At 34.9% G+C, this 13,093-nt stretch overlaps 2 protein-coding genes across 2 annotated transcripts; both read right to left on the bottom strand.

The window, feature by feature from the left end:
• Positions 1-1,420: 1,420 nt before the first annotated feature.
• LOC132051032 (uncharacterized) lies at positions 1,421-2,084 on the bottom strand. Its single transcript, XM_059442342.1, has one exon. It carries the CDS (start codon positions 2,017-2,019, stop codon positions 1,573-1,575), a length of 447 nt encoding a protein of 148 aa, XP_059298325.1. The 5' UTR covers positions 2,020-2,084; the 3' UTR covers positions 1,421-1,572.
• Positions 2,085-6,694: 4,610 nt separating this feature from the next.
• On the bottom strand, positions 6,695-12,523 carry LOC132048776 (uncharacterized). The gene is made up of 6 exons (XM_059439463.1): positions 12,344-12,523; positions 11,609-11,757; positions 11,236-11,343; positions 11,035-11,089; positions 10,892-10,949; positions 6,695-9,021 (listed from the first exon to the last, which is right to left on the bottom strand). Exons 1-6 carry the CDS (start codon positions 12,521-12,523, stop codon positions 6,695-6,697), a joined length of 2,877 nt encoding a protein of 958 aa, XP_059295446.1.
• Positions 12,524-13,093: the final 570 nt, after the last annotated feature.

Here is a 13,093-nt window from a genome sequence, read left to right as displayed (position 1 = left end):
CTGGGAAATGGGAATTTTTCCTATCAAATGTTCTAATGTAATCAGACTGGTTATATATTCACACTGAGAAACAGTTACCTATCGGATATGCTACCCATCACCCATGGAAACCAACTTCCTTGATTTTGCTTACAATCCTTTTGATTTGAATTTTTACCTCAGTCCTTATAGCCCGTTGTGTCTCTTCTAGCTACTATTCAAGCAAGCTTCAGATTGGAGAAGCCAATTTCAAGTCTTGTTCCTAATCTACAATGGTGCTTGGAGAATGGCTTTCAGTTCTTTGTAGCTGAAAGTGACTCCAAGCTACTGCTGGAATGTGTAAAATGGCTCTAATCTGACCCCTTGGAAGATTCATAAGGAAGTGCACAAACTTAGAGAGACTATGGAGCAGTCAGGTTTTAATCTGAGGCATTGCTTCCGAGAGAGCAATCAAGTGGCAGATAGACTCGCTTCTCTAAGTCTCACACATACGCTCAAGCTCATTGTTTCATAACTTCTCTGAACTACCTAATAAGATTAAGGGACTCTTGACTGTACTTAGATAGACGGAGCTTCCCTGTTTCCCGGATTTCCAACATGAAAAAGTAAGACATTTTCTTTGAACTACCTTGAAGAATGAGGCTCTTCTGTTGATGTAGGATTTTTTAAGAGGTACCCACCTCCAGTATAGGTGTTTCTCATATTCATCTAGGCTTGAAGCCTTTGTATTGTACCAATGACATATACCTCCTCTCTCTTTGCTTAGATAGGTAGCTATCCTACAAGTTACATTAGGGAGTTACATATATTACCTTTTGGAAGGTAAACAAAATGTGAAGTTGGTTCTGAAGAAAAAAACTTTACGAGATTGAAATGTAATATTCTTGAAGAGATTGACTTCAAGTTCTTTAGTTGTTTGCCCCATTTCTCGAAATAACATATCTTTATGCATTTGACATTTCATTCATCATGACAAAGATCCTACATATTCTTTTCTTAAACCAACAAAGACACCGACATTTTAGTATCGATTACAAAACACTAGGTGATTTCTTTCGATCTGTTTTGATTTTGTGACGTAGCTTCACCGATATCTCGTTGTTAGTGGGTGTGATGACAGTATCTCACAAATTAGTCGAGTCTTCATAAAACCGACCGACACCACGATTATCAAAAGAATATTACTCTCATACTTTTCGTTTTTCGATAGTTAAATGAATTGTTCTTTGGCAGTAATGTTTTCATATGTCTTTTAAATATTTTAAATTATTAATTAAGGTGACTTACAATACTTTTTACGTTGTTTTCCAACTATGTAAATTTTATTTTGAAAAAAGTTAAAAATTCGTATTCAAACACATACTAAAACTAAGTTAAATTAATTAAAAACAAAAAGTGTCAAACAAATCGGATAGAGGGAATAATAACAACAGATGCAAGATAATAAGCAAGTGAAATATATAATACTATTACTCTTTAGGTGCAAGCTTTACATACCCATTATCAACAAAGAGCTTTACCAAACCTAATTACCGCAAAAAGTTCATATATTAAAGAGAACCTGACAAAAACACAAACACCTGATATACAAAACTATTCATCACATTCTACACCACCATCACCCTCAAATCCCCCACCAATCTCACAAATCTTATCCCAAAACCCCTTCTCCACAGGCACAACAGACAACCTTGGCTGCTTAAAAAGCACAAAACCTTTCAACCCTTCATCCTTTTTCATCTCCCCTAACTCCACAACTCGCCTCATCTCTCCAACAGCCTTCACATCCACCGCCCCACCACCATCACCATCCTCATACCACTCACGCGCCACCGAGACAACACCCACCACGCGCCTGGCTTTAGACCCAGAGTGGTAGAAGAAACATAGGTCTCCTATTTTCATTGACTTCATATACTTTTGGGCTTGCTTGTTTTTGACACCATCCCATTTTGATATGCCACCATTGGATTCTTGATCTGACCATGACCACTCTGTTGGTTCCGTTTTTAGTAACCAATAATGTGTTTTTTGACCCATCTTTTTTATCACCTTAGAGCTTAATCAATTTTGTTTACCTTTTTATAGGTCAATCCTTTTTAATGGCGGAAGTCCAACAGCTTTGGCGCCAAATATGCTTTTCTTTTCTTTTTATTTTATTTTAATTAATTCGCTTTTAAAAAAATTTGGGTTTGACACGTGTAATTGAATGAAATTAGAACACAAGATCACTACAATATACTACTCTCTCCGTCCCAAAAAGATTGTATTAATTTAACTTGGCACAAAGTTTAAAAAATAATGAACACTTTTGAAATGTGTGATCCAAAACAAGTCTTAGATCTTTGTGTGACTATAAATCATTTTATAAAATTAAATTGTTTCTAAATATAGAATTATGTCAATCTTTTTGGGACAAACTAATAAGTAAAGTAAGATAATCTTTTTGGGACGGAGGGAGTATAAAAATATAGAGCCGGTTTGGATTGACTAATTTTAGGTGTTTTAAAGTCAAAATAGCTTTTAAGTACTTTTATAGTGTTTGAATAAGATAAAAAATGTTTATAAACATTTACTTTTAAGCTAAAATAATAAAAATAAATCTAAAATCATAAGCCTATTCAAAGAAGCTCCTGATCTCTTGACTACAAGAATCAAGAAAGGGTGATTTCTCTATTATCTATAGTTTCTACAAAAACATTACTATTCCTTCCGTTTCAATTTGTTTGACACTTTTCGCTTTTTCAGAGTTAAACGAATTGTGTTTTACCGTAATTTTTTCATGTCTTTAAATAAACAATAAATAAATTCTATTGCTTTGATTTTAAATTTTAAATTAATTAGCTATAAATGTTATTTAAATTGTTATTTTTAAAATATTTCAAAAGCATATTTTTTTGGTTAAAAACTCTTTAAAAAGGTATAATTTTTACGACTATCTTGTTTGGACACCACTATTTAACATGTACTGAGTTTTTTTTTTTTTTTTAAATTACACGTCTATTAACTCTATTCACTTCGAAACAAATTCAAAAATACAGTGTCTTAACTGTTATATGACTAAATTTCAGGCGTTTTTCTTGAAGTTTAGGCAAAAAGGCTAAAGTTTAATAATTTTATGATTTATTGAGGTAATGTGTATAATTAGTAGGCGTTTGGACATGCAATTTGAAACCATGGTTTGAAATCATGAGATGAAACCAGCATTTGGACATGCATTTCATCTCATGGTTTCAAACCCCAAATCATCCAAAAAGGCATGATTTGGGGTTTCAAAAAATTTTAATATAAAACTTGACCTAAGTTTATATTTTATAAAAAAGGACCCATAAGTTGGTAAATATTTTTAACAATTACTCCCACCAACCATTTGTCAACCTCATTAACTTCCACCAACTTTTATTTATGTCTATCATATGGGAGGATTATATTGAAGAATAATTACATCACTATTCATGTTAAATTTTCATTTTTATTGAACTAAAATTTGATCAATTGATGTTGTATTTTTTAGAAAGCGCCTTCAAGTAGCGTATTAATTTTGTATGCTTAACTATGACTCATTTTCATTTGGTAAAGATTGTATAAAAATTGGGAATGTTTTGATAGTTTTCATAATTTATGGGGCTTTTATATCTATGTTAAAAATACAACTTAAAATATCCAAATTACATATCCAAACATGATTTCAAATCATGTCCAAACGGCTCCTTAGAGCAGGTGACAGATTTTAAATACGGTGGAGCCCCTTGTAACATGGGCCGAGAAGGGGATTAAGGGGTCGATGCCTATCAAAAGTAACCCCACAGGCATTCATAGTGTTCATTTGCACGATTTTCCCTTCAAATGGGCTGGTCATTAATTTTTGCCTTTAAAATGGGCTGATCTTTAATTTTCACCTTCTTGGTGCATTGCCAGTGACTCAACATGAAAGAAGGGACAAAGTCTTGCTTTCTTATTTGAGAATATTTACAAGGAAAAAGTATTGTAAGAATTAAGTACGAGTGAGTCTCTCAATCGTAGATGGCTACCAACTATCGATTTCCTTTTTCTTTTAAAAATTTAACACTACTTAAATTTTTTTTAAAAATCTAAAACAAGGTTTTTTCCAACGTCACATCTCAAAAACGTTGGTAGAACACTTGAAAAAAAGATAGATGCGTGTTTTGTGTGACCATCTGTCTCCTACTCTTTGGCATATTATGGGTGTCATTTCTCACGTGAGCGGTTAAAACAACATTGCTAAATAGCTAGTCATATTTGAAACCGTCCTCTCTTTGCCGTCTAATTCAAGATAGCTTAATTCCTCTAATCATACAAATATATTACTCCTCATATTACAAATTCTCCACTATCCATTTTTCCACCACTTTCTCCTGTTGATTTCACTTTCTTAAAAGACTTAATGGAAACCAAAACCAAGAAGAAGCAGAACAAGTTGATCAAATATATTGTGGCACCCTTTAAGGTCTTAGGCAAAGCCAGAGAATTCTACATGAAAACAATGTTTGATTGTGCTCAACAAGTTGGTCAAGGTGGCAATGTTATGACATGTACAGTTCCCCATCATATAACTTATCAGCAGCCCAAGAATTCTTCTAATAATGTCATCAATATAAATATGAACGACAGAGAGTTGAAGAAGCAAAATATAGAGTCTACTTTGAGAAGCTATAGCATTAGGGTAGGAAGATTAGGCAGAATTGATGAAAACAAGCCTTGTGATTTCAAGGAATTGGATGTTAACATGGTTGTCTACCCAAGATCTAGAAGTTATGCTCTTGTTAACAGAGGTCGATTCAGAATTTAAGCGTTATGAATTCAGTAATTAAGGTTCTTGTTATCGAACCCATTATGCTTATGAAATTATGGGTTTTGAATTTATTATTATTTGTGACATCTTCGTAATGCTTTACATGTATCTATTGCTTACAAAAATTCAGTTTATTTTTCCAGTTGTTACCAACACTGTAATATCACGCCCTTTTGCTAAAGATTAAAAATATAAGATGCTTTTTGAGTCTTTGATTTCAGATTTAAGTTTCAAGGTCTAATGATATCACGAAGGGCATCATGGTTAATTCTAGGTTATTGGGCATTTTTTGTCTTCTCTAAATTACAACAAGATTGGAACTAGTTTTGGCAGGATTAGATTGTCTTATCTCACAACTAGTATCTTTTTCTTCTATTTCACATCTTGATTATGTTATTTGTCAATATTGAAAATGATTATGTTACTTGCGCCTAATTAGACTGCAGAATGGTGAATATTGAGTTAAAATGCCATTCATGCACATCCAAAGAGAAAATACATGCCCTCTCCTTCTCAAAACACTATCACTTAATGTTGTCTCCTGAGATTAAAATGAGTATAATTTAACTACAATTGAAAGTATTATTTTGCGAAATTCACACGAAGAAAACTGCAACTGAGAGTACTCTTTCTATAATTTCTAAATACCTATCTAAATCTCATCCTTTTTAGGAAATTTAATCTACTTCTCCAACAACGGTTAATCAATGAATTGCTGACTTTGATATATAAAAAGTTAAAAACTAAAAGCAGCAAACAAGTTCTGACCAATGAAATATCTGTAAGCATTTATATTTTGTCGAATTTAAATCCAAAATAAATTGGTTGTTTTTCTAAATTCATTAGTACAAATAATTAAATATCATGAGCTAATATAATTGAATTAATTGTTTAAATTTAATTTATTTAACTTAAAGTTCAATGTTATTGGGCTTATTTAGTTGGTCTTCCAGATGAGTCCATCCATGTGGTGTAAGCCTAATGGCCCATTAGTTTTATAGAGGCCACTTCACCCCAAACCTATATAAAGAGGGCAAACTTACAGATATAACTATCTTCTATGAGGATCTTACCATTAGTATCTACCATTTTTCAAATTACAATTCGTAGCTTACTTTTAAGCAAAAGTTGTGTATTTGGGCGAGACTCTCCCCTTGCCGGCCTAGGTTCGAACCCAGCCAACAACATTACTTTTCTTACATCAACATTACTTTTCTTACATATTTTTCCTAGCTTTTTCTCCTTGTATTTTGAGTGTATTTTCATCATATGTATTTGGCTCATATTGTATCTCATATGTATTTGGCTGGCGAAATACACTCAAATACAAGGAGAAGAAGCTAGGGAAAATATGTAAGAAAAGAAATGTTGTTGGCCGGGTTCAAACCTTGGCGGGTAGGGTGAGAGCCTCGCCCAATAACCACTTTAGCCACTCCAACTTTATGTATTTTGATGTAGCTACGAATGGTAATTTACAAAATCACTGTAGCTACTAAATATAAATAAATTAAAAGGTAGTTATTATCAATAATTACCTCTTAGAAGAAGCTACACTACGTAAAAATTCCTACAAAGAGGTCACATATCTCATTTAAGAGGACGAGAAGTTGAAGTCATAACCAGAACACAAAATACATAAACAGACCCTCAAACTTGGCCTTAGCTGGCAAGCAGAGGCGGATCTAGGATTTTAAGGTTGTGGGTTCCCAAAAAAATAAAATTAACATGCGATAATAATCAGACAAAAAATAAGTATTGAAATTCTTCATATAAATAAAAAGTAGCGAACCACATTATCATTACAATTGTACTCAACGAACTGCAATCTTTTGAAAACGATCAATGATTACTTCATTAGGTACACTTTCAAATACTTCATCCTCTATATAACAAACTAAGCAATCATTCAAAAATTTCATCACCAATTCTGCTACGCAAGTCATTTTTAATATACTTCATCGAAGAAAAAGCTCTTTCCACTGTTGCAGTAGCGATAGGTAATATTAAGCTCAACTTCACAAGCAAATAAACAAGTCTCCAAGTCTTGTGCAAATTTGTTTTAACCAATGTCTCTGAAAGATCTCCAAGTCTTTTCAAGTTAGAGAAAGCATTGTTCACTTCTCGTACATAGTCAATATAGTTGTCAAGCTCAAAACTAAGATTCTCAAGCATGGAAACACTAAACTCATCCCGATGATGTGTAGCAAGTTTCATAATCCTCTCTTTATCATAATTTGCAAAAGAATTATCCGAACTCAAACTAGCCATATCAAGAAGTAGATCGGTATTCACTTCATCAAAACGATTGTTAAGCTCTGCAAGTTGCAAATCAATTACAGCATCAAAAACTTCTACACGCAAATGATGAGAATATTTAACACTTAAGCTCTTACGCTTTGATTTTCCAAGAGCACAATTTTTATCCATTTCGGGGATCATAATATCATGCTTGACACAAAATGAAGAGACGTCTTTTACCAAAGAATCCCATTTAGACTCTCTCATAGATTGCAATTGTCTCTTTGTGAAACCAACAAGGTTCATCGCACTTATGATATCTTGATCTTTTCTTTGCAAGGCCATATTCAAATCATGTGTAATTGCTAACACTTTCAACATCAAATGCAATGTATACACAAACTCATAAGATCTTATGTCATCTACTAAAATTTTTGCCAGTGATCTCTCTTGATAATTTGAACCCTCCTTAGCAAGAACTCCAAGTACACGAATAATTGAAGAGAATAAAATAATAAAGTTACGCATTGTCTTAAAATGAGAACTCCAACGTGTATCCCCTGCCCTTTGAAGCCCAAGTTCTTGATTCAATCCACTTCCTGTATGAACTTCACCAAGCACTAGTAGCTCCTTTAATTTTTCTGCTTGATCGTCTCTAAGCACCTCCCTACGCTTAAAAGAACCTCCAACAACATTCAAAACATTAGCAAGAATATCAAAAAATTGATCTACCTCATGATGCTTCTTCGCAACAGCTACAAGAGTCAATTGCAATTGATGAGCAAAGCAATGTGTGCAATATGCCGAAGGAGAATCTTTCATAATCAAAGTTTTAAGACCATTGATTTCTCCCTGCATATTACTAGCTCCATCATAACCTTGTCCCCGAATTTGAGATGAACTCAAATTATGTTCTAAAAGTAAAGAATATATCGTGTCTTTCAACGATCTTGCAGATGTATCTTTAACATGAACAACACTAAGGAATCGGTCCATTAGTTTACCCTCTTTGTTGACGTACCGTAGAATAAGAGCCATTTGTTCTTTATGAGAGACATCCTTAGACTCATCTAATATCCCAAAGTAATCCCCATTTAAGTCTTCAACAATTGCTTTCACTGTTTCTTTTGCACAAGAACTCACAATGTCTTTTTGAATACTTGGACAAATCATGATGTCATTTTGTGGAGCATTTTCTAACACAACTTGTTTCACATCTTCATTCTTATCCGCATACCACTTTAAGAGATCTAAAAAGTTTCCTCTTCTTGAAGAAGTTTCACTCTCATCATGGCCTCGAAAAGGCATTCCTTCTTTTAAAAGAAACCTTGCAACATCAATCGAAGCATTCAAGCGAACCCGATATTTTCCTTTAGTTTCCTCATTTTCCTTGTCAAAACAAGTTAGAATATATTGTGCTTGATTATCTAAATCTAACATCATCTTGAAACACCAATAATGAACACTATTCACTTCAGCCACATGTTTATTAAGTCTTGCTAAACCCTTATTCCAACTTCTGAAACCATCCACTGTGAATGGATCGCCTACTTGTTTTCCATATCCTCCCGTCTCATTTTTAAACAAGTAACAACATAAGCAAAAAGCTGCATCTTTTTCAATGTTGTATTCTAACCATCCAGAATATGAAGTGCCAAACCAATCAGAATGACAAGAACGTGGTTTTACACCAAAATATGTTACTGGAAAAACAAAATGATCATCAGGTTTACATAGACCCTTGTTAATGTAATATCTCCTCACTCTATCACGTAGATTAGGAAAATAAGATGACATTTGTTTTCTTTTAGCGGGATCGGATTCAAGAGGAGCCAAATTCAACATCTTGTCTTTACCTGATGGTCGAGAAGGATTGGCATCATCGACGTTGTGAATAACTGGACTTTGTCGAGAGTTTAGCGGAGGAGAATCTGAAGTCGTTTGAGGCTTGAAAAAATTTGTGATCATATCTCTCACTTCACAATTTTGACCTATTTAAATACAAAAATTTAATTTAAAACAAATCACATTCTAGGACCAAATATGAGCTTTGCAACCTTATCACAATATGCACAACATTTACTATGATATGTGAAATAGAAAGCAATTGCAATATTGATGACAATGTCACAAACTCACAATCTACACAACAATCACAATCATAGAATGTCACAATCTACACAACAATAGTAAAAGAAGAAAAATACTATACATAGACAAAGAGAAAATAAGCTTACTATGTGGGAGGAGAATGCAATGGTATGGAGAATTGGAGATGAGAATGAGATTGAGCCTTGACTCTTGAGATTTGGGATAGAAACAAAATGAGAGATGAGGATTTAAGGGTTTTTTGATACTTTGTCTAGCTTTTCTTGTCTCTCATTTGTTTGGTTTTAAATTTAATTTGAGATATTGGGATTTGGGTAAAGTAATAATTTATTGGTTGATTCTTTTTAGTTGACTTTATAATGTTTTTTTAAAAAACAATAAAAGAAGAAAAAGAACGTGACATGTTATGCTGGGTCTCTGTTTTGGTGGCTGCTACCTGCTGATTTAGAAAAAAAACGTGACTGCAGCTTTTAGAAGCAAAAGAAAGCAGTTTTTCATTAAAAAAAAAAAAGGAGAGCCCCCAGCGGGACTCGATCCCGCATCACCTGGGCGAAATCCCCTATAGCAATCCGCCCTTTACTATGTAACCATCCATTATTTTAGTTATGGGTTCCACACTGAAAATACTTATACTCTTCAAAATTTTGCAATATAAAAGTAAGACTTACGGCCGGGAACCCACACCCGCTACTGTAGATCTGCCCCTGGCTGGCAAGTATGCCCTCTAACTTTGGGTTTGCACACAGGGGCGGAGCTAGCATAAGACTCGCGGGTTTGGCCAAACCTAGTAACTTTGGTCTAAATCTATATTTGTCTTGAAAAATTATTGAATATGTACGTATTATTTATGTAGAACCCAATAACTTAAACGAATTAGAACGCCGAACTCACAAGCTTCGAATCCTGGCTACGCCTCTGTTTGCACAAGTAGACACCTCAACTTGTATAAAATTGAACATGTAAAAGTCACAATTTCTCTACAAAAAAATGTTCAAGCACAAGCATTTTCACACAAGTTTCAAGTATTCAAGATCGAGAAGAACGACAAATAAAATCTCAAGGCATTCAAGATCGAAGTTACTTATTCGTCGTGAAATAATTACTGTTTGTGACGACCATCAACGCCTTCGTGATGAATATTGATAAATAGCAGTAATTAACAATCGTGTTTACAGAAAATAAGCGTAAAAAAATTCTGAGTAATTAGGTGAAAATCAGATAGTTCAACAGTTCGGAAGTATGGTACCTTTATAGGGTAGCTAGCAGTAACTATTTTCCGTGATCCTCGTCCGTTTCAGTCGTTACATAGCTAGGATCATGGGAGTTAATGGCATTAAATGGAATCCCTAGGATCTTGGAGTCCGGACGTTATTTGAGTTATCCTTGTCCGGTAACTCTGGACCTTCTATAGATCGTTCAGGATCTCTATGGTTCGGATAGTAACTCTCGGATGGTTTAACTAACAGTTGGCCAAACTAGCATTTACAAACTCAATGATAGACTATGGCCCTCTTTACGCTTGCAACCTGTGGGGTCAAATAGTCTTCGTTTCGTCATATTCTCACTAATAGAACTTCCTTAATTTCTCCAACTTATCATACTACAAATATAAATAGCGGCGACCTCAAATCATATCTACTTTAACATGTGATTTTCCACATCATGTTAAACAACCAACTTATGTCGAGAGAAACAAATGAGTACATTAATGTCTTGCAAGGATGAAACTAAAAAAGGTAACCGGAAAACCACCTATCACCATGGGCAGAAATTGTTCCGACTTGTATTCAGGAGGTGTATGACCTGCACCCTAAACAAATGCATAAATGAAAAAAGGAAGATTAAGATGTAATGTTATTTGTTTTAGAGTTGTTGCAATAGGGAAGAGTATTTACCTTAACAGTTGCATATGTCAACTTATAATCATTTTGTGAATACTTCACCTTGTATCTACATAAACAAATTATGAGAAAAATTAAGAACTATTGGTACAATGTTCAAGACCGGGGGAACTAAAAAAAAATTAGAGACCAAGGAACCAACCCTGCAACTTGAGCTAAAAAAAACATTAGAGACCAAGGAACCAACCCTGCAACTTGACCATGTCAACAAACCAAGGCTCCCAATCATCTAGAATCGGCAGCTTCAAAGTGTCAATCCATTCTTTCGTGCTCAAATGGGGAACAACCATGTCATGGTCACCACTATCAAAGTAAAAAATTTATCAAACATTATATTCTGGTAAATTTTTTCCAACGATTAGGCTTAAAATATAGTACTAATGGCTTTATTGCTTATTTTCTCAAGCCAGAACACCAAGGCTATAACACAATGAATAACTTTATTCATTATTCAAGTTGAGCTATACCTCTTCTTTCTTTGTCTTTTGGTTTTTTCCCTTATCTAGTGATTAATAAAACACAAAGGAAGATCTTTTTAAGATTAGTGACTTATATATTAAGGTAATACCTATAAACTAGAGCTCGACAGGATTTGATGGTGAGATGTCGATGATCGTCAATGACACTTAGGACATCATACACATATGATTCGGTTCTCTTCATATAATCTCTATAATGCGTGCTTTTGTTGCATCTCACCCACTCCAGTGGTGTTCCCTGGTTTTCCAGTGAGCATATCATTCAAAGGCTTTTTTTTTTTCACTTTCAATTTCTTTTCTCGGCTAGGGTTAAACCTACTTCAAGACAGTAGGAATCAAAACTGTATTAGCATACCTCACGAACGTTTAGTGCTTTCTGAACAACTCTATCGTTTGCCCAAATGTATGAGTATATTTAATTTTCATCCTGAATTTTGGGTTAAAAAGTTAACTCTGCAAATTCTTGCATAGTATATCAACAAAATGAACACAATATATCCTGCTATGGAGCCTCGTCAGGGAAGAGGGGAGGGTAACAGAGACTAACTCGACACCTCGGTTCTGCATATGGAAATACTGACTGGGCATTTGTAGGAGTTTCTTGGAGAATGCTCATTAAAAATGGCAGGTCACACCAAGGTTTTAAAATATGTACCCATCGTATGTTCTTGAGACACTACACACATGCAATGCCAAATTATCTAAGTCATAGAACTTTGAGGATATCTCAATATTTTGATATTTTGCAGGAGTCCCATCTCTTCCATAACTTTCCAGCAGATGATGTTAGCTCAACTGCCCGGATCGACCATCACACGTTTTACTTGGAAGTAGTCAATGGACACAGTGATGATCAGAGCGTCGTTATGTGGTAGGGTGATGCCGGCTGCATCTTCATAAGAAAAAGTTATAGTGACTTCATCGGGAAGTTCCTGAATTCTTTTTCCCCGCGTTACCGAGATCTTCATTTTTTTGGCAGCGGTGAAACTGGTACTAGCAATCATGGATCCGCCAAAAATCATGTTGATAACATGTGGAGGGGGATCCAGAGCGCTCTTCCCCTATATGTGTCCAGCTGCCTCGAAATTGTTCCTTGCCCTTTCACTCAAGAATTCTCGAAGGTTCCCTCTATTGAGCATGTTAGCCACTTCCTCCCTGAGATGTCTGCAATCCATTGTTTTATGCTCGTGAGTGCCATGAAAATCACACCATACGGACTGATCCCTAGTGTTAGGATAGGATAACAAAGGTTTAGGAGGGTGTGCTGTCGGATGGGTCCTCAACACAACTACCATTTGCGCTTCATCGATAGTAAAGTTGTAGTCGGCAAGCTTCAGATACTCTATCCCTTTTGTAGATGAATCGAGAGAACTGCCCTTATCTTGGCTCTGCAAACCATGATTATTCTTGCCTTGATTTCCCTTCTTGTTTACATTTGGCTTCTCCAATGATCGTTAACCTTGGCAGCCACCAGACGTTTTAGGGGTAGGATAGGGCTGGAAGTGGTTCTTCAAAAAACTCCGATCTGGCCTGAAGCCTTTATCCGCCTTACCAAAGGGTTCTCCGGGTAAAGT

This window comes from Lycium ferocissimum, chromosome 3, assembly GCF_029784015.1.
Source record: "Lycium ferocissimum isolate CSIRO_LF1 chromosome 3, AGI_CSIRO_Lferr_CH_V1, whole genome shotgun sequence".
Classification (NCBI taxonomy): Eukaryota; Viridiplantae; Streptophyta; class Magnoliopsida; order Solanales; family Solanaceae; genus Lycium; species Lycium ferocissimum.
This window is presented reverse-complemented; position numbering and strand designations above follow the sequence as displayed.